Source organism: Pongo abelii, chromosome 11 (assembly GCF_028885655.2).
Source record: "Pongo abelii isolate AG06213 chromosome 11, NHGRI_mPonAbe1-v2.0_pri, whole genome shotgun sequence".
Lineage (NCBI taxonomy): Eukaryota > Metazoa > Chordata > Mammalia > Primates > Hominidae > Pongo > Pongo abelii.
In genome coordinates, this window is record NC_071996.2 from 129,097,704 (window position 1) to 129,124,825 (window position 27,122).

At 38.6% G+C, this 27,122-nt stretch overlaps 1 protein-coding gene across 1 annotated transcript in view; it reads left to right on the forward strand.

The window, feature by feature from the left end:
* The window catches only part of NYAP2 (neuronal tyrosine-phosphorylated phosphoinositide-3-kinase adaptor 2), a 299,686-nt gene that overhangs the window by 208,107 nt on the left and 64,457 nt on the right, over positions 1 to 27,122 (forward strand). The window contains exon 6 of the mRNA XM_024243674.3: positions 17,827 to 18,036. Coding sequence (XP_024099442.2) covers positions 17,827 to 18,036 — 210 coding nt within the window. The remainder of the gene's footprint in view (positions 1 to 17,826; positions 18,037 to 27,122) is intronic.

A 27,122-nucleotide genomic window follows, 5' to 3' on the forward strand; every position in this document is an offset into this window, starting at 1 on the left:
GGATGTCTGTTGATTTCACATGCCCAGAGATAAGGCAGCACTGATAATGAGCCTGTGACCTGGGATAATTATTCTCACATCTTCCTTCTGGTGCCTCTCATACACCTCTCTTGGGTGAATCTTCCTTTAAAACTGATGGCATCATCATATCCTGCTCCTTGAAAATAAATACAAACTCTGTAGCCTGCCACTTAAAAGTTCAATTTGTTACTTCTTTTCTATGTAAATTCAGGTCTCATTCTTTCTAATATAAAGTCTGCCTTTCAGAAGCAGGCTGAACTTATTTTGGTTCCCTGAACCATTATTTCTCTCTATCTTTCAATTTTTTTAAAAAAGTATTTGCTGTGCTATTTTGTCAGGCTGGACATTTGTGGGCTTTAACTTGCTTATTTTCTACGTGTCCGTGTCTTTGTTCTCTACCACACAGTGACTTTCTGGAAAGGAGGATCTGTGATTTGGGTCACTTTTGCCTTATTCTTAGTCCTGAGCCACAACACCATACATGTGAATAAATGTGACTAGGGAAGGGAGGATGGTAGCATAGATGTGACCCCATTCCCTAGTCCAAATGTCACCCTGGACTGTTCTCTCCCTCTATATTCCAGCCTTGTTCCTGTGCCAACTTCTCTTTGTGTCTTCTCTTTTCATTCCTTCTGTCAGTGGGCCATTGTAATCACACTGGCCTGAAACCTCACCTTCTAAACTATGGCTGTTCCAATCTGCCCTATAGATCGCTGCCTTTACTTCTTGTGATATTCTTGCTCAAAATTCTTTAATTGACTCCCAGTGCCTGTAAGATATCTCATCTCTCCTACCAGATTGCAAACCTACTAAAATCAGAGAACAGCTGCTACATAATTTTAAATCTTTAAGTCTTCTGGAAAATTATAGGTATTATAACACCTGTAATCTGAGTGAACAAACTGAGGGTAGGATGGATCCAAGACAGTAAGCTATAGTCAACTCCAGTCCCAAGTGATGCCATTCATACTCTTCTTACATGAGCCTACCTGATTATGAGGCCTTTTGTAAGAGCATAAATAGAGGTCCTTACTTTTTGTCCTGCCTCTCTTGTTCACCATCCCCGCAAACAGCTTTCCTCTCACTATTTCTTAGGCCTAGATGTGTACATAGCACATTCAGCATCAGCTTTTGGTAGGACAAACTCAAGGAAAGAAGACAGCCCAAGACCTGGAAGTCAGCTTGGGACCAGAAATGCAGAGAGTTCTTGGGTCCAAGCTGCATATGGAGAAGTCTGTAAAAGAGGATAGAGGCTCTAGATGGGCACAGGCTCTTGGCTTCATGGACTCCTTGTCCCATGTTGAGAGGTAACAGGATGAGAATCAGAGTGAGAACCTCCAAAGTGCGGTGCTCAGGGCAGGGACACTGGTTGCCCAGGGCTAAGGGTGGTACTTTCTTTATTTAAATCTGCCCCAAATAAAAGATGTAAAACTCAATGATATTAAAGTGTTAATAGCATCATAATATTTAAGATTTGGAAAAGGTCCTTAAAAGTGCTTGAATGTGGTGTGATATCCACACTTTAAAAATGAAGAAATGGGAATCCAGAAAGCACGTGGTAAACTGCAGTCAATACTGTATTTAAATTCAGATAAATTGGGAATCACACCTCAGCTTTATTGTTCACCAAGCAGGTGTTACTGGGTAAGTCATATAACCTCATTGTGCGTTGGTTTCTTCATCAGTAAAATGAAGATTATGTAGTTGCCTCGTAGTTCTTAGAAGACATTCATTGTCCTCCATTCATTTCCTCAAATTTCTTCCTACCCCAAATGAAATCTAGAAAGTGGTAGAATTAGATTAAGATTTCATGTACAGTTGGTATATTGGTCTGCTTAGGCTGCTATATCAAACTGTGGACTGGGTGGGGTAAACAGAGACTTATTTTTTCATAGTTCTGGAGTCCAAGATCAAGGTGTTGGCAGATTTGGTCTTTCTTGAGGCTTCTCTCCTTGGCTTGCAGATGGCCACCTTCTTGTTGGGTGCTCATGTGACCTTTACTCCCTGTGTATGCATACCTCGGTTCTCTCTTCTTCTAAGAACACCAGTCCTATGGGATTCGAACCCCACCCTTGTGCCCATATTCACCCTTCATTACCTTGTTAAAGGGCCTATGTCCAAATAGAGTCACATTGTGGGATTAGGACTTTAACATGTGAATTTTAAGGGGAGTCAAAATTCTGTCTTCATAACATTCCAGAGAGTTTAGAATAGTAGATAGAAGGAAATAGTAAATACATGTAAATAATTGAAAATTTCTGTTATATGCCAGGGTTTAATTTTTTCCCAAAACTATGGGATAGTATAGAATGGGATAGATATTCTGAATTTCAGCCCCATCTCTGCCAGCAACAGGCTATCAGTAGGCCATACATTCATAGTTTTCAAAGTGCATTCTGTGTAACAATATATCTTTTGTAATTGTTCTTGAAATGGGGGGAAAATCACCCTAGAGAAGAAAATTAAGTAATCTCAACATTACATGAGCCTTCTAAACATGCACAATGCCTAATAATTCATTAAAGACTTGAAGAAATCTTAATAGCAAGCCTTTCTGTTTAACTGTTTAACCAAGCCTTTTCAAAAGTTATTTAACAATAGAACCATTTTGTTAAGAACATCTATACTCCATTGACAGTTGTAGAATATTTATGTCACGTAGAATTTGCCTTTAGCTTATATCAAAAGCTTAATTTATGGACTTCAAGGTTTCAGCAAGCTGGTTGAGTTTTGGATGCAGAAAGGAAGAGGATGGGGCAGGAAGCAAATTTTGAAAATGTGTGGTAGACAGAAATCAAATGTAGGCTATGGGATCTACATTACTTTGTTATGGAAAGTCTGGAATCAACCATCAAAACCCCTAGTTTCTAGACATTTCTCTTCTCAGAGGAAAACTTATAAGACTAGAGCCTCAATTCCTCCTCTGTACTGCACCCAGAGTGATCTTTTACAAATCTTAATCATGTGTGTGTGTGTTTTCCATGTATCCCTACATAAACATTCAACTGCTTTTCTTTGCTCTCAAACTGAGCAATGAAATTCTTTTCAGAAGGAGGCCCTGTATATCTGACCAGCTGTGTCTGTTCACCCTCAGTTAGTGCCTTTTATCCCTTTCTCTCTTCACTCCAGCTGCACAGATCTTCCCCTCTTCCAACTTGCCATAGGCATTGCACAAATATTTCCCTCTGCCCGCAAAACTAATCTAATCCACCCTCACCCTCCCCTTTGCCATTTTTGAATCACTATTTAATCAAGATTTCTTGACTTCCCTACTTAAAAAAAATCATCTATTATATCTTTTCATTATATCTATTATCTCTTCTTGTAGCTCTTATCAGAGCTCTAATTCCATATGAGTTCATGTAATTATTTTCTCCCTACCTTACATTAGGAGTTCTAGTCAGGCAGAGGTCACGGTGTTTTAGTTCACTGTTCTATTCTTCCAGATCACAGTGCCTGGCATTCAAAATGTCTAGACAGATACAGCAAAGGCATATACATTTTACCATTGGTTGAACATAATAAGTATATATATATATATATATACATATATATATATGTACATATATGTGTGTGTATATATATGTGTATATATATACACACATACACACACACACACACACACTTTTCCTCACTTGTTTTGTAAAAAATCAATCCAAAAAAATTTCAGAGTAAACTGCTGAAGCCAGTTTTAGAAAAGCCACATTCTTTGTTTTCTGGCTTGTTTCAATGTTACCAATAAATATATCTTAGTAACTGTGGTTTGGATAACCCACTACTGTGCAGGAGTACTGATCTAGTATGTGTCCCAGCTGAAAACTACTACAGGCTTCTTTATGACTGTCTATTGAAGTGTCTCAGGAGATGAGTTGTGTATAAGATGTACTATCTAGATTTCCATTTCCCACATCTCATTATACCACTCTTCCTGTTTATATAGTCTTCACATTTTCTGAAAAGAAAATTCTGTTGTTTTTAATAACATAAATAATCCTCCTTAAAATAACCCAAACAAAGCAAAACAAAACAAAAAAAACAAAGTGAACCCTCTCTGGAAAGGCTGTTTGTTTAGATAGACTTGCATTCATGTCCTGGTTCCTCCTGTCAACCACTTCTGACTGGCACTGGGAAGCTGACACAACCATTGAGACCCTCGGTGAGTTTTCTTTGGTGAGTGTTTTAGTTTGCTCAGGCTACCATAACAAAATACCATTGAGTGGGTGGTTTAAACAACAGACATTTATTTCTTGCAGTTCTAGAGGCTGGGAAGTTCAAAGTCAAGGTGCCAAGACATTCAAATACCAGTACCGGTGAGGACTGTCTTCTAGGATTGGAGATGGCCACCTTCTTGCTGTATCCTCACATGGCAGACAGAGAAAGCACTGCTGTCCCTTCCTTTTCTTATAAAAGCACTAATACCGTCATGGAGGCCCCACCCTCACAATCTCTTCTAAACCTAATTATCTACCAGAAGCCCCACCTTTGGATATCACACCCAACGTGTGTGATAACATCACATCTGGGTCTAGAGCTTCAACATATAAATTGGGGAAGGGGTGTGGCTCAGATATTCAGTCCATAACAGTGAGTTTTCCCAGTCAACAGGACCCTAAGTTTTACTTCACAGTGAAGCCTGGAAGGGCTAGGTAAGTGTATTAGTCAGGTTTCTCCAGAGGGACAGAACTAGTAGGATATTTGAACATATGAAAGGGAATTTATTTAGGAGAATTGACTCACACAATCACGAGGTGAAGTCTCATGATAGGCTGGCTGCAAGCTGAGGAGCAAAGAAGCCAGTCGTGTCTCAGTCCAAGTCCAAAAGATTCAAAAGTAGGGAAGCCTACAGTGCAGGCTTTAGTCTATGGCTGAAGGCCTGAGAGTCCCCAGAAAACCACTGGTGCAAATCTAAGAGTCCAAAGGCCGAAGAACCTGAAGTCTGATATCCAAGGGCAGGAAGCACCCATACCAGAGAAAGATGAAAGCCAGAAGACTCATCAAGCCAGCTTATCCCAGCTACTTCCACCTGCTTTATTTCATCTCTGCTGGCAGCTGATTGGATGGTGCCCACCCACATTGAGGGTGGGTCTTCCTCTCCCAGTCCACTGACTCAAACATCAGTCTCCTCTGGCAACACCTCACAGACATACCCAGAAACAACAGTTTATGAGCTATCCAGACATCCTTCCATCCAATCAAATTGACACCTAAAATTAACCATCATAGTAGAAACTGGAAATAATATTTGTAAGGAGTCTAGTGAAGCATCTGACCCACAGTAGCCACTTAATATGTGGTAGCTCTAATAACAGTGTTGATGCTGCTGCTGTTATAAGACATCATGTAGAAGAACTGCATTCCTGACTTTCCAATAGTAATTAGAAAACATTAACTTTGTTTAATAACAGGCAGGGAAAAACATTAAAAACAAATCATTAATGTTTTTAATAGCTCACTTTCTTCATTTATTATATATTCCACTGTGATTTGATTGGGGGAAGGTAGTAGGAAGGAGAATTAAATTAAACTCTATGTAGTTTAATTTAATTGAAGACTATAATAAGAACGTAGACACTCTCTGAAATGTAAAGCGAAGGTGTATTTTAAAACAGAACTAATATTGTTGAAGCCTCATGAACTGTTTTGTTTTTTTCTGAAACTTTGGTATCATAGAAGTATACAAGTTTAGACAAAGGAAAATTTTTACAGTTTGTTTCAAATCCATGATTGTATCTGAGAAAACCGAGGCTCAGTAAGAGTTGCTTCCTCAGATTCCCAAAGATTTTATTGAACTGAGCTGAGAATGAACTACAGATCATCTCAACCCCAAGCCAGGATGTTTTATAGTTTTTGTATTTCTGGGAAAATATTTTAATTCATTCTTATTTATTCCTAAGTATAGCTGATTTATATCTAAATTATGTATGTTAAGAATGGTTAATATTTTATTTATGAACATTTTAAAATAATCATTTTTTAAACTATTTCTTACAGATTTGGGAGTTTTGCTACTATTTTGAATGAAAAACTATTTGAAAATTTTGGTTGGCACTAGCCTCATTCAAATTAATACAAATAAAATATATGTAAGCTGTTCAAATGAATGATCATTCTAGATATTCAACTACTTTTACACTTGACACATATTTACTAAAGCCAGAGGATTTAAAATATCTATTCAATACTCAATAAAGAGTATGAGTTTTATAAAGGCATTTTATTACAACTAGAGCTAACGAAAGCATCACATATTGGATTTTTGAACTGTATTTGTCAACCTAATTTCTCTATCTCTTAGTTTTTCTGTCAGTATACCAATAAAAACGTTTTCTTCATTAGAAACACAAGGATCTAATATTTAGACTGCGTTTTACAGAAGAGAAAATGAGAAATAATTTCTGTTAAAATCTGTATGAAGAGTTGGGCAGAAGCTGAGTGCTACATGAATTTATAATTAGAATTAGGAGTTACATCTAGAGAATAGTCCAACTGCTATTGCAAACAATTCCAAAACCTCAGCAGTATACTGGAATATGATTTATTTCTGGGTTATGTCACAGGCCGTGATTTTTGTCACAGGCAAAGTGGCAACCAATTAGTGAATTCAGTGAAAAATTGGCTATCGGGAAATTTCCATCTAGTGGGTGTGACAGCCTCTAAAATGTCAAAAAAATTCCAGCTGGCAGAAGAAAGCAAAAGGATGAGAATTGTATAGGACATTTGATGCCCAGACCTGGAAGTAGCATATGTCATTTCCGCCTACATTCTAATGGCTAGACCTCGGTTATACAGCTCTCCCTAGCTGCAAGGAATGCTCATAAACATGGCTTAACTAGATGCCCAGAAAGAAGGACAAAGGGATTTGGTCAGCATGCGGCTGACCATTTCAGTACAAACACAAATGAAAAGATAGATTGAGTTCTCTGAGCAAATTGCCTCGCTCTGCCCTGCAATACTAGAATTTCTCAAAGAAAATGTCACTGAAATATACCAATACCTGAGATCTACTATTAATGAGGGATGTTTCAGGCAGAAATAATTTGGTGGCGATATCTCTACAATCCTCATGTATTCTGATAAAAAAAAGAATAATTCCATCATCTGGATGTTTGGTGGAGAGTTTTTAAAGGCCAGACATGGTCTTAAAAATTCTAATTATTATTCCGTGCTATGAAAATTTGTTATTATTTGCAACTATTTCATGGAGAACTGTTGTGTATAAGTCAGTGTGTGTGTTCCCGTGTTACAGTGAGAGGTGAACACTGCCTGGTGTAGGTACTCCCAATGCAAATTTAGAACTCTCACTTTCCCGGTCACTGTGACCTGTATTCTAATTGAATGTCACTGTGTGTGTTAAAACTGTGGATTCTGGAGCTGATTAGAGCCAGCCAGACAGAGAAGTTTACCTACAAGCCCAGGCAAGTGCTGGGGCCTTCTCATTGACCTGCTGTTTCTCCACCCTCTAAGTTTCTAAGGAAAAGAGGGCAAAGGCCCTGTGCCTCCACCACGAAAGAGCATGGCAGAGCAGGGGCAATGCTTTATATTTCATTATTCTTTCTCTCTTGTGTAAACTCTGTTGAAGAATCTCTGATAAAGAAAAAGACTTTTTCTTTATCAGGTCTTTGCTAATTGCTGTTTGTGCAATCTTGGGCAAGTTGTGTGAAGGCTCTGTGCTGTTTTTACACCTGTAAAGTGATTAGGACTTTTTGCATATTCCACTTGATTCAGTGTGCCCCATCTGTGTGTAAAACATCATTTTATCTTGTTTGCCTTCATAAACACAAACCTGGGCTTTCTTTCCAACTGTACTGAAATCCGTGGAATCTCCAAATGACTGAGCTGTTGTTCTTTCTCTCTATATATTTGAAGAGAAGGCATCCCTTGGATGTAAGAATTGACGTAGCTGACCCCAAATAACAGTTTACACAAGAGAGAAAGAATAATGAAATATAAAAAAATGCACCTGCTCCTCCATATTCTTTCATGGTGGAGGCACAGGGCCTTTGCCCTCTTTTCCTTAGAGACTCGGAGGATGGAGTAATAGCAGTGCAACGAGAAGCCCCCAGCACTTGCCTGGGCTTGTAGGTAAACTTCTCTGTCTGGCTGGCTCTAATCAGCTCCAGAAACCACAGTTTTAAAATACTCTGCGATATTCAATTAGAATACAGGTCAGGGTGACTGGTAGAGTGAGAGTTCCAGATTTGTATTGGAGTACCAATAACTAACCAATGGTGGTACTGGAAAGAAAGTCAACGTGAGCTCTGTAAGAGCTTTCTAGAAATTAAAGATTTTCAAAATTGAGCCAAGGTTTCCCATGAGGTAGGAACTGGTCTTCCCTGGAGTTATCCTCCGAGAGGCAGGACAACCATCTCAGTAATTACAAACACACACCTTACCTTGAGTGAACTGTTCCAAGTGGTGATTTCCAAGGGCTGTTTCAGTTATAAAATTTGATGACTGAATCTAATACCCATCTGATAATGCAACTTAGTTCAGTGCCTCCTTTAGTGCTTAAAACGTGTTGTCTTTTCTGCTTAATTAATCTGCCTTTATCACTTCTCCTTATTCTCATTGTTCAGCAGTTGGAGTAGCATGCAGTGTCTTTGATCCTGTTGATTATGCCAATATGAAGCAACAATTTGGAAGCATTCTTTATGTCCACAGGAAGCTCAATTGCTCATCAGCAACAGACCTTTGGTCTCTCTATTTCTAGGCACAATCAGAGCCCATATTTTGTAACCAAGTGATCTCTATGTGAGATTGTGACATTTCAAAAATCACATCAGTGGCTCATGCCTGTAATCCCAGCACTTTGGGAGGCCAAGGCAGGTAGATCTCTTGAGGTCAGGAGTTCGAGACCAGCCTGGTCAATATGGTGAAACCCCATCTCTACTAAAAAAATAAATAAAAAAGCTGGGTGTGGAGGTGGGCACCTGTAATCCCAGCTACTAGGAAGGCTGAGGCAGGAGAATTGCTTGAACCCGGGAGATGGAGGTTGTGGTGAGCTGAGATCGCACCATTGCACTCCAGCCTGGGCGTTAAGAGTGAAACTCTATCAAAAAATAAAAAAATAAAAAAACAGCAGTCATGAACCACACATACAAAAGCTTTTTATGTAAATCATCTGAGTCATCTACATGTTCATAGAAGCAATTAAATGAATGACAGTTGAATCCTTTTAAATATTACAAAAAAATAGGAGAATAGAATCTTAAATTTTCCCAAGTAAATGATGTGACTGTTCATATTTCCAAATAAAACTCATTTTTCCAGGCAAATTGCTTGTTTTTTATGGCCTATTAATAACAAGTGGTAATTGTGGAAACATTTATGGCTTAAGAAAAGACAATTTTGACAACAGCAACTAACTCATGTTCTCCAGTTATTGAGGGCTATTGGTTTATGCTTACTATGCATGGCCCATCTGCAGGGAAACATTGGAGAGGTGGGTATGAGCCAGGGATGGGATTATAGCCAGAAGCAAACAGTAACAAGCTATTATCCTGGGTGAAGCAGGCATGCAGTTATTCATCCCATCCCTTCAATTCTCACTGAGGACTCTATTAGATACTGAGTACCAATGTGAAAGATGTAGTCTTTAGTCTAAAGCTTGCGATCCAATGGGGGCAACAAGATATATAAACAACAACTGTGACATGTCACATCAGAGCACAAGACATGTGCCATGGAAGGCATAGGGTGGCCCGGCAATGACAGAACGTTTTAATGTAATACCCTGTTTGCTTAGGTTGCAGAAATGTAGTTTGGCTCTATACCTCATAGGTACCCCCAGCAGCTACCATATACACAGCTACCGTACCAAGGGCTTATGACTGCTGGAATTAAAACCAAGGCACCCACATGTCACCTCAATCCAAAGAAGATCCAAAGAAGCTGCAGCCTTGGCTCCCCACAAACATTTTATTATTTTTGTCATATTGTCCCAGGTCCTCATGCCACCTAGTAGTCCACCTGTCCACGTGCAGACCAACAGATCAGGGCTTACAATAAATAGGACAGGTGCAACATTACACTCTGTGTTATTGTAATTGCCAAGGTGAAAATATTACAATATGACAGGCTCCGAGGTCACTTTCTTTAGGGCAGCCCAAGCCTGATATTAATTCTTTACTCACAGCTTTAACTCGAACTAGGAAAAGGAATTAGGAGAAGTCTTCCTTGAATGATAACACCCAAGCTAAGTATTCCCAAACAAGAAGACCTGGCTAATCAGTTCATCATTTTGCTTTGGAGGAGAGGTGCAGCAGGCTGAAGAAAGAGCAAATATAGAGAAAACAACTCATCATCTCCACAATGAAAATAGGTAATGGAAAAGAAATGTTGAGAGCTGCCAGAAACTAGTTTACGAAGGGCCTGATGTCTTAACCCAGTGCATTGGAACTTGGTTCTAAGGGCCTTGGGGAATCAGGAAGTAATCTCACTGGAAAATAAATGGAAATGGATCATGACAGGAGACAGGCAGGTAGGGGCTTTTGCCTTAACACAAAGAAGAAAAGTGAAGGCAAGAATATAGCCATGATGGTGGCTAGGGAAAAGTGTGGAAAAGTATTATATGCTTCTGTTTCCTGTCCAAATCCCAAGACTGCTAAGTTGTGGGCACTCTCCGTGCTAGGGATGACATAGATTAGACGATTGCCAAGTGTCTTCCTGGTGAACCTGTAAGAAGGGTAATCTATGTCACTAAAAAGAACAGTAGGAGAAAAAATAATTCTTAGCATTGCTATGTAAGAAACTTTAAATGCATTATCTCATTTAATCTTCACAGGAACACAATAACAGCAATTATTATCTTTGTTTACAAATATGGAAATTGGGGTTCAGGAACCTTGACTAAGGTTAAGTAGCAAATACATGGCATGGCCAAAATGCAAAGTGGAAGTTTGTCTGGCTCTGAAGACCATGACTTTTTAGCTAGAAGAAGAGCAAGTTCAGAGAGAGAATAGTGCTGCCAGTTTTAACAGGTTGTGCCCCCACCCAGGCAGTCACATGCAAAGGCTCATTCATGCCATATTGTTTTGTTCCTAGAGCTTAAAAGAGATCTTTAGGTGGTGAGGATTTATAAGAATCTTCAGTACTCATTTGTTACTGAGTGAATCAATGTTGATGAGGAAGAGTGAATAAGAGATTCTGGTAAAACCCACTAATGTATGGGGTCAGACCTAGTGGTAAAAGCCATTAAACCCAGGAAACCAAGTCTTCCTAGGTGGCCCAGGATCCAGGGCACAGATGGAGAGGGAGAGAGACAGAGAAGAAGCCAGAGAGACAGAACTAGACCCACAGACAGCGTAGAGAGGCAGGAAATGGGAAACTTCAGGGTTAGCTGCATGAGGTGTGATGGATTAGAATCCTGGAGGGAGTGTTTGCTCAGAAACGAATTGCTCCTGGTCTTTCTTCTGTATCCTTCTTCAGCCTAAACACTGTAACAAATTTAAGACAATGATATACAAAACACCCAGTCTGAAATACAAATATAATAAAATAATATATCCATTTTTGTAATAAATTTAATTCAAGTTCAGATTTCAATGTGAGAATTAGATTTTAGAGCAATAGTCAACATTCGCTCATTCATTCACTGAATAGAGGATAGGTGCGTTCTATGTAGTTGGCACCGTGAGCTACATGCTGGGGCCGTAACTGTGAACACTTAAAATAACTCAGATTCCACATAAAGCTTTACCACAGTATGTAAGATTGATCTTGTTCCAGAGAGTTTATGTTACTAAAATCAATTTTGTTTTCAACAGACTTTAAAAAGACATTGAGATATATGGATATGGATAAACATGTCCTTTTCCTCTGAATAGGTTTCCTTGAGTTTTCAATATATCTTATTTACATATTATATATTACAAGAGTCTAATTGTCCACTTTCAATTTGTCTCTTTTCAACAGCTATTTTGAAGATTTTCATATTTATTTGAATTAGAAAACACCTTTGTTAGGAAGCAGTTCTTGAATACACACACACACGCGCACACACACGCACACACACACGCACACACACACGAAAAAACAGATTTATTCCTAAATAAAATTCTCGATAATACATTTATGATTTTCTTACAGATTTTTCAGCTCTGCTTTCTATTTAGGAGGCAGACATTAAGGTATACAGGCACAGGTCTGAGTAGTACCATTTCTTTAATCCTTTTGTTCAAGTTTCTCTAAATATACCTGCCAAAATTTACTGAAGACTAACCTCTGGGACTTGAAAACAAAGAAGAAGACAATAACACACACACAAAATTCCTTTCCAAAGCTGTAGGCTTTTATTTAATAGAGGCTGGAGAAGTAAGTGACATTCCCTGGTTTAAAATCTGGAAGAGGGCTGGGTGCAGTGGCTCACACCTATAATCCTAGCACTTTGGGAGGCCAAGGCGGGCGGATCACAAGGGCAGGAGCTCGAGACCATCCTGGCTAACATGGTAAAACCCCGTCTCTACTAAAAATACAAAAATTAGCCGGGCATGGTGGTGGGCGCCTGTAGTCTCAGCTACTTGGGAGGCTGAGGCAGGAGAATGGCATGAACCCAGGAGGTGGAGCTTGCGGTGAGCTGAGATCGTGCCACTGCACTCCAGCCTGGGCGACGAGTGAGACTCCATCTCAAAAAAAAAAAAAAAAAATCTGGAAGAGAAGGTGGGCTGAAGCAGATGGGTCGTTAGGCTTTGAGGCTGTGATGTTTGGAAGCTAGAGTTACACTTTCTTTGAAGCTGTGAATAAACAGCTTGGGAATAGTTTATAATGGTATTTTCTGATACTGGTTTTATTCCATTTGTCTCAGGACACTGAAAAACAAGTGTTCGTTAAATTATCTTTAATTATTTTGCGGGAATATATTGCCTTTACAATATTTTGACTTCTCATAAAAAGACAAATACTGTATGATTCCACTTAAGTGACATACCTAATGTAGTCAAATTCTTAGAGACAGAAAGTAGAGGAGTGGTTGCTAGGGGCCAAAGGGAGGAGGAAATGAGGAGTTGTTATTAAGTAGGTGCAGACCTTCAGTTTTGCCAGACAAAAAGAGCCCTGCAGATTGATTACACAACGAAGTGAATGTACTTTACACTAGTGAACTATGCACTTAAAAATAGCTAAGATGGGAAATTTTATGTTATATGTATTTAAATATATTTTTATAAAAATAATGGTTGAAATAGTACTTTTATGTTATGGTATATTTTAATACAGTTTTTAAAATTTTTTTAAATTATACTTTAAGTTCTGGCATACATGTGCAGAACGGGCAGATTTGTTATATAGGTATACACATGTCATGGTGGTTTGCTGTGACTGGCTTATTTTACTTATGATAACATCCTTCCAGTAGCAATAAACCCTTATGCTAGCATGTTCCAGAGTTCCTTTTTTTGTAAGGCTGAATAATACCCCACTGTATGCTTGTCCCACGTTGTGTTGACCCAGTCATCGAGGGACATTTGGGTTGCTTCTGTCCTTTGTGAATAATGCTACCATAAACTTGGATGTACAAATACCTGTTTGAGCTCCTGATTTCAATTATTAGTATTATTGTTATTTGAGACAAGGTCTCAGTCTGTTGCCCAGCCTGGATTGCAGTGGCACAATCTCGTCTCACTGCAGCCTCAACCTCCCAAGGCTCAAACAATCCTCCCACTTCAGCTTCCCAAGTAGCTGGGACTACAAGCTTGCACCACCATGCCCACTTAATTTTATCTTCTTTGTAGAGACAGTGTCTCGCTATGTTGCCCAGACTGATTTGGAACTCCTGAGATCAAATGATCCTCCTGTTTTGGCCTCCCAAAGTGCTGGGATCACAGCTGTGAGGCATTGAACCTGGCCCCTGCTTTCAATTATTTTTCCACTCTTTATTTTTTCTGCAGAGTACTGATTACCATCCAAATGCCCTCTTCCTGCCCCCAAATAGAGATGCAAATTATTTCTATTTGGTAGAAAGATGACTCTAAAAGTTGTAATTGTATTGCCTTAAGGACATTAACCAATTTTATTTCTTTTCTTTCTTTCTTTTTTTTTATTTTAGACAAAGTCTCGCTCTGTTGCCCAGGCTGGAGTGCAGTGGCTCTATCTTGGATCACTGCAACCTCCACCTCCCAGGTTCAAGCGATTCTTATGCCTCAGCCTCCCAAGTAGCTGGGATTACAGACACCCACCACTACGCCCGACTAATTTTTGTGTTTTTAGTAGAGATGGGGTTTCACCATGTTGGCCAGGCCAGGATGGTCTTGATCTTCTGACCTGAGGTGATCCACCTGCCTTTGCCTCCCAAAGTGCTGGGATTACAGGCTTCAGCCACCATGCCCAGCCACAACCAGTTTTATTTCTAACCTAGCAATTTTATTCTAACATTCTTTTAAAAATGTGTATAAATACTTAGGTCCTCCAAATGCTCTTTGGACCAGCTTTACCATCTTACTTGTTTCATCATTAATGATTAATAAATCTCTGAAACATGTTCATTCCAAAAAAAAAATTTAGACTTCATATACTTGATTTCATTATAACTAAAACAAGTTTATACACAGGCCCATTTAAAAACCTGAAATCTTTCTGAGACTGTATTGGAACTACCCTCCTGATTTAAGTTAATCTCATATAATGTTTTTCATGACATGTGTTTACACAACTGGATAGCATCTTAGAGCTGGAAGAGACTATAGCAATATGGAAATAAATGAAGATCAAACAAAAGAGACAGGCAAAGGCTATTTATTCAGAGCTTGCATTTGGCAAAGACTCAGAGTCAGGCAGAGGAGTAGGAAGGCTTTATGGGAGAAAAATGTTCAAATAAATTTGGCCTAAAGCTGCCTCCATATGCAATGAATTGCAACCTAACTTAGTATGTAAATAAACTACAAACTATCATAAGAGTATATTATTGTAACAAGTAGCTGAGTCTTGGCCAATCATAGCAGCCAACTTTTCAGCCAATCACAGAGTGCAAACTGTCAAAACATGTCCAAATAAGGTGAAGGCTGGCCTGTAATCAATCAGAATATTTCTATATGTTATTTCTTTTTTCTTTCTACAAATACTGCCTGACCAGTTTGCTGGGCAGAGATCTCTGAGCCTTTACTTGTTCAGGGTGCTGCCCAATTCACAAATCATTTTTCTCAAATAAACTCTGCTAAATTAAGTTTGTCTAAAATTTTCGTTTATCAACAACAATGAAAAGGCTTCAAGTGTACCTTGATTGGGGACTATTAACTTGGGGAAGTGGCAGGTAAGCACACTAGAAATGGGGCATTCTATGTGATTGGTTAAAGGTGTATATTTACTTTTCCTCAGTTGTTCCTAAGTTTGAAACTGGGGCAAAAATTGGGGAAGCTAAGTTGTTACTCAAGTCTTGACTATTTGAGGCCATGGGTGGTTGTTTAGCTTTTACGATTATTTCCTAGAGACGGGTCTACTCTCTACAAGTGTAACTGGTACCTCATAGGTTGACTTCCCAAGCTAGTTACTGTAAATGATAGGCTAGAGTTCTGTTTCTAAATGTGATTTGGCAATTTTCCATTTGTATAAGACTCTTCGTAATTATCTAATGTAGAAAAATTAAATAAACTAATAAAGGCCAAATGACTATATTTAACTGAATACTACTTTTTATGTGCTGGCACTTTCTAGTTTTCAAAATATTTTAAACTGTAGAATATTATCAGATTTTTAAAATAAAATCAAGGAAGTTAGGTAGGGCTGGTGTTTTCTTTGTTTTGTAGGTAAGAAAAATGAGGCTCCCCAAGAGGTGACATGGGTCACAGCCAGAGTTGCAAAGCTGAGGCCTCTGAGATTCCTGACCCGGACTTCTCCATATATGACAGCCTGTTCTGTTTGTGTCCCACAGATTCAGATAATGGTGAACCAAAGTGTGACATTTGTGTTATCACACTGCTGAAAGTTGATAAGGATTTTAACCCAAGTGTAAAAAAAAAAAAAAAAACCAAATTCAGATTTTTTTTAAATCATTTCTGTGATTTTCTAAAAAATTCCTTATTTGAATTAAACTGTTAACCTGGTGAATTTTACAACTTGTGGTTATTATATAATCAGATTTTTGAAAATACTATTAGCTCCATTAACACACTTATTATCACCTGATTTTCCAGTTCCATCAGCAATGTTATATTTCCTACACAGATTAGAAAGATATGTGAAGAGCTGAGAAATCTGCAATATAAATAAATTAATTAAATTAAAAATTCATTGAGCAATATGATAGGTGGTGGAGTCAACCACTTTTTAAAAAATGCAAAACAAACAAAACCTCAATACCTGCCTTAAAATAACTCAAGGCCTTTTGGGAAGAGCAGATCCATAGAACTATAAAGCAAGGTCAGTGCAGAGACGACCATGACCCTGCAAGAGTGGTGAATGGGTGAGAGGGCTTCAGAGGATACTTAAATTGAGTTACCAGGAGTGAGTAGAGTTAGTTAAGCAAAGAAAGACAAGACATAAGGGCATTGAAAGGAGAGGTGATAATAGCTGTAGAAAACAGCACTGTTTTTATTGGGGGTGGAGTGGGGAGGAAGAACCTACAACCAATGTAATACAGGGAGGTTAACAGGGAACGACAAAGCTAGAGGGGAAGGAAAGAGCAAGAAGGTGGAGATTCTTGCCGATGATATTAAAGAGCTTAGACATTCTATGGGCAACAGGAAGCTTCTGGAATGATTTTATTCAGGGTTACATTATGATCAGATTTGCATTTCAATAGATCATTTTGGCAGTATAAGGAGCTTATACTTTGAGGAGTCAAGGATAGAGTCAGAGACAAGTTGCAGTAATTCAAGTGAGAGGATTAGAGCTGAACCAGAGCAGTTGAGGTAGACATGAAACAAAGTGGAAGAGAAGCGAGAGCAAGACATCCAGAAATAAAATCTGTAGAATCTTCTGACTGATAGATTTGGGGATTATCACTTAAAGAAAGGGAGAGACAAGCTTCTAGCTTGGATAGTTGGTTGGACTGAAAGAACCAGTAGTTTAATAAGAAATTATCAGTTCAGTATCTGAAATGTTCATATGGGGACTCCAGATGGATTCACCTAGCAGGCAGTTGAATAAATGAATCTAAAGATAAAAAGAATGGTCCAGGCATCTGATAAAATATTTAGAAATCACTAACAATTAGATGATTGCTAGCTGAATCCTTGAGGACAAAAATCAGAAAGAATATATGTAGCAGAAGAAGCACAGTGGCTAAGCTAGCACCTCTGAAACAACCAATGTGCCAGGGATGCATGGAGGATGAGATGATATAAATGACAAAGGAAAGGTGTTAGATATAGAACACAACACAGGAGGATGGACCACTAGCAAAGCCAAGAGAATTGAAGATATAAATGAGTGAGTAATCAAATAATTGTCAAATGGCTGAAAAAAAAGGCTTATACATTTGCCAAATAAAAGGCACTAGGTGATGTTATCAGGAGCAGATTGGATAGTGTGGTTTAGCTGAATTTTTGTAAAGATTAGAAAGTAAAGAGAGTGAGTGTGAAGTACTCTTAAATAAGTGTACTCAGAGATGAGCACAAGGGAAGAGTTACTAAAGATTCGTCGAGGTACTGTTTTTCCAAAAAGAAAATTGTATTTCCCAGAGATACTAGCCTACACAACTCAGAAAAAAGGCCCCCTGGAGTCTATGTTTCTGTTATATTTAAATGTTGTAGTCTCCAAGTCTGAGTTTCCAACAACATGTTGAGACAATTTTAGAAAATCACACTAATTTTTTGAAAGTAATTGAGGAAGAACTTTACTCTTGTTTAACAGAATATAATTCTGGTTACTACACAGAATCAACAGAGGAACTGAAAGTCCGAAGCCACAGCACGGAGCCATTACCAAAGTTGGACAACAAGGAAAGAGGCCATCATGGGGCGTCTTCCTCCAGAGAGCCTGTCAAAGCTCAGGAATGGGATGGAACACCAGGGCCACCTGTGGTCACCAGTCGACTGGGAAGATGCTCTGTGAGCCCCACCTTGTTAGCAGGAAACCACAGTTCAGGTAAGGCAGATTATGATCTCCCAGATGGTAATTCCTCCTGTCTCTAGAAACTACTTTCATGCAGTATCACTTACAGAATTATCACCACAAATATCTCTGCCTCTACACAGAGAGGCAACACAAGTAGCCATTCACATAGGTTACATAAAGGGACATAACAATATATTGTACCACTTGAAAATACAACTATTTACAGAGATGAAAGATACCTGAACGGTGCTTCTTGGAGCTATGCAAGACAGCAGCCTTGAAAACTTAAAAAGTTTTATACTAAATTTCTTCAAATATATCTAGAGGCCTCATCTAAAGCAGTTTTAACTTGTGAAGTTTGAGTAATTTAGAATTTATGCTTCCTTTGCTTCAAAAAATATTTTGGGCAACTGATAAAAAATGAACAAAAGCAACATTGAGAACAGAAATGTAACAAAGATAATCTGAAAGCAGTAAAGAAAATAGATATTAGGAGTCATCTGAAATGGTTACCTGAAGATGATAACTGGGCATTGGGAATGGCACTAAATTCCCAAATCTAAGTCAAAGGAAATGTAAAAGTTTTAATCTAATGTACCTTTAAACGTCATGAGTTAAAATTAAAATCTGCAATGCCATTTTACATGGTTAATAGGTAGATATTATTAAACATCAAGTTTTTAAAAAACAGCATATGTTTGCTTTGAATTTATTAATCTATGTGTTGGACTCACAGAGAGCTGTCAATTGAAATAAACAACAAATAATCAAGGAACCTCCTGTAGTTTCAGGTTTCTATTTCTTAAGAGTGTTAGAGCTCCAAAGAAAAGACTAATCCTTTAATATTCTTTTCAGCTCTGATACTCATCTTAGAAAGCAATTTATATGAATTTAGCTTGTGGTCTCTCAGACAGTCGTGCACAAGTTAAAATTGGAACAGGATGAATGGTCTCTGCAATTGCTGAGGGATATTCCTGGAACAATACCCAGGCAGGAGCAAAGTACTAGCTTCCCCAGACTTAACATGTAACTTGAAGCTTTGGTGGTAGAGCCATAGCACATATATGGATAACCAACTCTAAAGCATGAGTTAAAATTTGGCCAAAGGAATACTATATGAATTTAATAGAAATTTCAAAGTATATTTTTGATAGTAAAGTATAAATTGCTATAGGCGTGCATTTTGTCACAAAGAAAAAGAAACATAGAGAACAAATAGGTTTTTTTTTTTTTTTTTTTGAGACGGAGTTTCACTCTTGTTGCCCAGGCTGGTGTGCAATGGTGCGATCTTGGCTCACTGCAACCTCCGACTCCTGGGTTCAAGTGATTCTCCTGCCTCAGCCTCCCTAGTAGCTGGGCTTCCAGGTGCCCACCACCACGCCCAGCTAATTTTTTGTATTTTTAATAGAGACGGGGTTTCACTATGTTGGCCAGGCTGGTCTCAAACTCCTGACCTCAGGCGATACACTCACCTCAGCCTCCCAAAGTGCTGGGATTACAGGCTTGAGCCACTGTACCTGGCTCACAAATAGTGTTTTTACGGAGAAACAAGTCACTTCCCCAAAAAACTTTGACATCACTATTTAATTGAGTCTTATGATTACTTTGGGGCTTATCAGTAGTTTTAAAGAATTATCAAAATTTGTACCAGTTCTATTGAAAATATGTGGACAATATATACTTCTATTGTGGCTAGATATACATTTTATAAAAATCAGAAGCATTCTCTGGGTTTCTATTATGTTATAGCCACAGTTCTATGATCTGAGAATACAATGACAAAAAAGATATCCTTACATTTAAGTGCTCAAAGTCTAGAGCAAGACAGACAAATAGACAACTGCAGTATATTGTGTGTTTCAGTCAGGATTCTCTAGAGAAACAGAACCAATAGTATATATAGATATAAATATATAAAGAGATTTATTATGAGGGATTAGTTCACATAATCATGGAGGCAGAAAAGTCTCATTATCTGCTTTCTGCAAGCTGTAGGCCCAGGAAAGAAAATGGCAAGAGTTCTAGTCCAAGCTCAAAGGCCTGAGAACTAGGGGAGTCAATGATGTAAGTCCCAATCTGAGTCAAAAATCCCAAAAGCTAGAATGCAGATGTCCAAGTGCAAAAGAAGACAGCTGTCCCAGCTCAAGAAGAAAGAGTAAATTTGCCCTTTATTCTCTGTTCCATTCTATTCAAATCCTCAACAAATTGGATGATGCCCACCCACCTAGGTGAGAGTGATTTTCTTTACTTAGCCTAGTGATTCAGATACTAATCTCTTCCAGAAATACCCTCACATATACACCCAGAAATAATGTTTTACCAGCTATCTGGGCATTCCTTAACCCAGTCAAGTTGACACATAAAATCACATGTGTTATATAAAAATATGAATACTATGGGAAACAGAAGATGTCTTAATACATTCTGTGTTTCTGGGTATGCAAGGCTGGGTAATTTATTAAGAAAAGAGGTGTATTTGGCTCATGGTTCTGCAGGCTGGGAAGTTTAAGAAGCATGGAGCTGGCTTCTGCTCACCATGAGGTTGGGGCTTCTGTACTGGGTCAAAACATGGTGGAAGTTCAAAAGGGAAGTAGATATGTATGAAGAGGCAAAACTCAATGGGCATCTGGCTTTATGAGAACCCACTCTCTCAAGAACCAGTCTAGTCTCACCAAAGTGAGCACTCACTTACTACCTCAAGAATAGCAGCAAGCCATTCATGAAGATTCACTCCCATGCCCCAGACCCCTCCCACTAGGCCCCACCTCCCAACACTGCTGCATTGGGGATGAGATTTCAACATGAGTTTTGGTGAGAACAAGCCATATCCAAATCACAGCTGAAGAGAAATCAGTTAGTTCTTCCTGGGACGGTGTGATTTTAGCAGTAATAATCTGGAACTTCTGGTAGATAAATAATATTTGCTTGAAGAATATGTGAGCTAGAACTTGAAACAAAGAGTTGCTCACGAGGAAGATGAAGAAAAAAGTCAGCCTTCTGGATAAAATCCTAAAAGTCTATGGGATGGAACAAAGAGTGTTTGGTGTAAAGGATGAGGGAAGATTGAAAGTAGGTAGGTAACAAGATAGCAAAAGTCCTGAAGGGCCTTGTTATTAATTAGGAAGCCTTTCAGCTATGAAGTATAAATTACCAGAGGCTTAAGCAATAATAGGCTTTGTTTGCACCCTTAGCATCAAGCCCTGAGGTAGGCAGTTCCAGGTGTTTTGCAGCTGTTCAGAGATGTCAAGGACCCAGGAACTTTGTATCCTTCAGTTCTTCTGTTCTGCTACCCTTGATGATTGTTTTTATGATGACAAAGCTGATAGACTACACAGTTCTGGGCATCACACCTCAAAGATTCTCCATTTCATCTAATTGGTCAGAACTGGCAAACATCTTGTCTGGTCCAATCTCTGAGTGAAGGAAAATGGGATTTCCATGGGCTTGTAGAGAACCCTTTTTCCCCTAAAGCAAGGGTCCTTTGCCTTCCATCTGAAAATGAAATCAAAAGCCTATTAGCAGGGATAAAAGGGGAATGATGTTGTATAAGCAGTAGATGGTGTCTGCCATGTTGTAATTAGGTTTTTAAGTTATGTGGTGGATGTTTTGTAGTTATTTACTATTTTTTAAGGATAGGAATAATGTAATTCAGTTTACATCATGGAACACCCAGTGATGACTCTGTGGCTTTAAACTTGGGTGACTGGGAAGTTATTTACTGAGATAGAGACAGTCAATGTGAGATGCGGAGCAAGGTTTACGAGGGAAAGTCAGGACTTACAGTTTGCCTATGTTAAGTTAGAAATGCTCTGGGACATCAAATTGAGAAATCAGTAGATTGTTCAGATTATAGATCTGTAGCTAAAGAGATTTAGTGGATTCAAAACTGAGACTAGACTCCTTTGGCGTGGTTATAACAGTAAGACTGAATGAGTCTAAACGAAGAGAGCAGGAAATTCAGATGACACCCTGGGGAAATCCAGACATTTCAAAGTGTGGGCAAATACATAGAAATGTAACAGATAGTCCATAATTAAACTTTTTTGAACACTTAGTAAGTTACATATAAATTGATAAACATGTACCATACAGTGTCTTTACACTTTGATATGAATATTCTAATAAATTCAGAGTGTAAACAGAATTTATACCTTACTTTCACTTTCTTCCACATCAAAACCCCAAAGCATCTCTTTTGGTTTACAGCACGTAAAATCTGCCCTCCTGAGGTTTTTAGTGTTGTTTGTAGAGCAGGAAATTGTCTACTGACCAGAAGAAATGACATACATATTTTTAGTCCCTCAGATTCTTTATCTTAGATTATGAAGGAGGTAGGCAAAGATAGAAGAAGAAATAAATTCTGTTAAGTTTTAAATAATGAGATGGTTGTATTCATATTAGAAGAAATGCAAAACAGAGGGGCAAGTGTAGAGTTACATATATAATGTCTGTGCTAGCCAGTTGCTTATGTGAAAGCAAAACTCAAATTAATGTTACCATTACTTGAACCTCTAGTCTACCATTCTACTACTTCTCAGGAAAGAAAAGGAGAAAGGGAAAAATGTTGTTTTGTTAGCTTTTATTTTCTATGGTGCCAGTTCTGAACTAGAAAATGCCAAAAATGGCAAAAATGTATAGAGTATCTGAAGTTCACACTCATCTTTGGTGGTGTTTTGTTTTGTTTTGTTCTGTTTTTGAGATGGAGTCTCACCCTGTCACCCAGGCTGGAGTCTCACCCTGCCACCCAGGCTGGAGTGCAATGGCATGATCTCAGCTCACTGAAACCTCCGCCTCCCAGGTTCAAGAGATTCTCCTCCCTCAGCCTCCTGAGTAGCTAGGATTACAGGTGCCCACCACCATGCCTGGCTAATTTTCGTATTTTTAGTAGAGACAAGGTTTCACCACGTTGATCAGGCTAATCTTGAACTCCTGACCTCAGGTGATCCACCTGCCTAAGCGGCCTCCCGAAGTGCTGGGATTGCCTGGCCACCTTTGGTGTTTTAAGCAAACCATGCACTACTTGAATATTCATCAATGAGATGGTATTTGTCCAAAAGAAGCAAGTAGATACATCAAGAGGGAGTTTTAGACTTTCTGTTTTGGAACAGAAGACAATGAGTCAGTATTAACTCTTTCCCCTTCTTCTCTTTATACTTCCTCATCATTATTGCCTCCTTGCCCCTGGGTACTCAACTTTATACCTCACACTATAGAGGAAAGAAGATTCTACTTATAAACCCCTCCTTCCTCTGTCAACTTTCTGCTTCTGCATCTATTTCTCTCTGTCCCCCCACCACACTGATATACATACAAACTTCTACCAGTCACAGGCTATTGCTTTACCAAAAGTAGTTTAGCCACTTGAAATGGTTGTTCTTAACAGCTCTTTTGAGGAATGAAAGAATTGCTGAAGTAAAGCAAATGTGTCAGGAGATCTCAATTCTAATTAACATTAACACTGGTTGCTGGGTTACTTTGTTAAAGTCACTGTTGTTTAGTAAATCAGAGATTCCCCAGAGGGTGATTCTTGAAGGCAGTGGAGAACTGAGACCCAAATGCTCATGAACATAATAGGAAAGCATGAGGAGATTACACAAGTAAATATGGTATTGACAAAAACTGAGATTTCAACCACTGAACCCATTAACAAATAGTTTCCACACAGCTTGTATCCAACTCTGTTATGGTTTCTGGGGACACACACAGCTACCCCCACAGGCTATGTAAAATACAATCTCTGGCCCTCAAAGATTTTACTATGTTTCTTTATGACACAGAACTATTGAACACAAATTAATTAGGTTATAATTAAATGTATTATTTTCATTATTATCTACTGCTTACTATACGTTTAAAATCATTCAGAAAACGATTAATTAGTGTAGGCTTGAAAAATGATGGAGAGATTAATGGAAGACATGGAGTCTTACCATGTCTTACATAAGGATTATTCTAGATCTTCTTAAAAATAATTATGATTATCAACTGAGTGGAAAGAGAATATTCCACATGGGATGAAAAAAGTGAAGAGACACACCTGCCCCGGCTTGGCCTTGCCAGGCCACCCTGACAGAAGTGTTTTTGGAAGTAAACTCAGCCCTTGGCTTATGAACAAAGTGGTATCATACCCACACATGCACACAGACATATATAGGCACACACAGTTTATAGTGTAACATTTAAATCTAAAAAGAATGAAAACCCTATAAAGGGAAGGATCAGCTATATTATAAAACACTTGGCTTCTGCGCGTTCAACTTTCTGTGCTTCTGCTGTTCTTAAAAGGTCTAAGATGAGATGCTAATTGAGATGCCTTCAGGACAGACAGGTATCATTAGCAAGCGAAGCAGGAAAGATGCCTTCCTTCATGTATTTTGCTTATATATGAAGCACATAGAAATGTACTTTACTCCCACAAAGGAAAATGTTTTTCCCACTTTTCTTGAAACTTGAAGCCCTTTTGTTCTAAGTTCTATATTCCCACATTTGTTAGAAGCATTGCTAAGGAGAAATATTTCTCCATTACAAGGAAAATCTATTGCAAGCTGATGTGCCTCAGGACTCAATGATGGAAATGCAGGTGACCTGGAAAGCATAGGGGCACCCCAAGTGGACGAAAGCTACTCAGTGCCAGCTGATGCTGCCATGAGAAATGCTCACCCAGGGTTCCCAGATTTAATTGCTATTATGTGAAATCTCCCAACTTTTAAATGTAGTTCAATTTTTAGAAAACATTGAGTAGAATAATTCACTTCTTTTAGCTGGGTAAGACCCGAAGACCACATACTGGCATTTTCTGGTTTGTAAAATCAAGCGGTGACCATTAGGTGGAAGCATGGATTTGACCCTGTGGCACAGAGAAGCTGCTTTCTACCAGAAGCAGCAGGTCCCAGTAGATACCTTGTCCTCCTGGCTTTTATTTTCCAGAAGCTGCTGCTCCTGGACAAGGAAATGCTAGCAATAGCAACACTGATAAGAGAGAGACATGCAGCCTTTGATGGTCAGGGAAGGAATGGGGAATTCCTTAGCACTAAAAGAGGAACAGAGGTTTAGAATTCCATGAATAGTGAGGACCAGCAGCCTAATCCTTCATAGTAGCCTTGCAAAATGGCACGACCTCTAACTGGTAGAGAAGTTGGGTGGGGTAGAGTTTGCATAGGCTGGGCTTTATGCACCATGGTTCTAACCTTCAAAATGTGGAATTCTGTACTTCAAGGGGCTCTTTGTGCTTGCACAGTAGACCCCCCTGTGACAACCAGTATGAGCTAAAGACTAGGAGGACCATATTGTATATTCTGCTTTGCAGAACAGTTCTGGGACTTCATGACCCATTGTAGGGAAACATTTCCCATCATCATTTATGATTCAGTCCTTCATATCCAAGAGGAGTCTTGTACACACAAGTTCAGAAAAGCGAAAAACAGATGTGGATTTAATTTCATTTAAAGAAAACAAAAAAAAAAGTCATTTCTTACACACTGTGCTTGTAAATTCTATACTAATTATAAATGCATGCATAAGGTATAATGCAGTGGTTGAGCACCAAATGTTTAGGCAACCTGCAAATCTGGATTTAAATCCTGATTCTATTTTGTTGAAGACAGTGAGAGCTCTGGCTCCAACATGACACTTTACACACCCAAACCACGGTTCATAAGACATTTGCAGCCATAATTCATCTTCTGGTCACTACATTAAAGATTGAAGAGATCACAAAGATCTTAAGGGGTTATTCAAAGGCTCAAAAGTGGAGACCCGGGAAGATGTGGCAAATGGGGGCTATTTACAATAAGCAACAGAGCTGGGATTCAGGAATGGAACTGCAATTGAACTCAAAAGCACAGTCTTTGAATACTGAATTTTTATCCGTTGATTTATAAGAAAGATGATTTTCTCTTGAAACTTCTAAAACATATTTCCCGTACTTTACTTGATAACACTGAAATGACTGGCTAACTTTGCTGATAAACTTCCTGACAGCAATAACTCAAAGCCATTTATGCTTCAGCCTTCATATCCAAGAAGACTCCCATGCACACAAGTTTAGAGAGGTGACAAACAGGTAAACCATGCAGAATTGGGCAGCAGGACTGTGAGCTGCAGAACAGTACTCATGACGGTCCTTCCTGGGAGACCATAATAAATCGACATAGTTTTCTTTTTTTAGTAAGTAAATCATGCTTGGCAACAATATTAATAAATTAATATTTTGGTGTCAATTGTTTGATGAAATAACAAAACACTGCTGTGACCCACTTTCTGTATCTTTACAGGAGAGATCAAATAAATCTCACTGTGTAGGTTATGATGAGGATTAAATTAAAAAATGCATGGAAATGCTTGGTACAAAGCCGTTTATAATAGCTAGTAGACAAATGTTTATTCTGTTCCCGTTCAATTTTACTGGAAAAATACCTGTCTTTTTCTAGGACCAAGACTAGATGTTTTCTTTTGAAAGATCAGCACATTGCAAATATATTTCTTTAGCAAAACATAATATAAGTGGTTATGAGGCTACTATTAGTGCAACAATGTATGCTTCATTGACCCGTGCATTTTTCAACAAAGATTTGTAGCCAGCGTGATGACCGTTTTTGGATTTCCTTGAGTCTGCATTTATAGATGGAATTTGGAGGAAGAATGAGGGGCAGACCTTAAGACTTGGTTGCTGCATCGTACACAGTTATCAAAGAAGTAATCCTAATCTCTCACAGTGCTTCTGTTATGCTTAGAAGTAATGAATAGGATTTAAAACCAGGTTGTAAAGGATGTGGGAATCACAAGAAAATATTGATGTCTGCAAATGTGTACATCTTCTCTAATAAATATCCAGCTTGAGATTCATTCATCTATTCCTTTACTCATTTATTCCCTTTGTGTTTATTTTCTAACTAAAAGTTCTTCAACGTCTACTTTGTGTTGTGCAGGGGGTGGGGAGGACAGGAATATATATAATATACCCTAGACTCATATTCTAGCAGGTAAAGCAGAAAATAAAACAACCAATTATTCCAAAGAATGTTATAAGTAAGCCAAGCACAACTGGCTAAAGGGAAGGCCATTCAAACAAGCTTCCTGGAGAATGTGACACTAAATTTGATACTAGCCTGATAAGT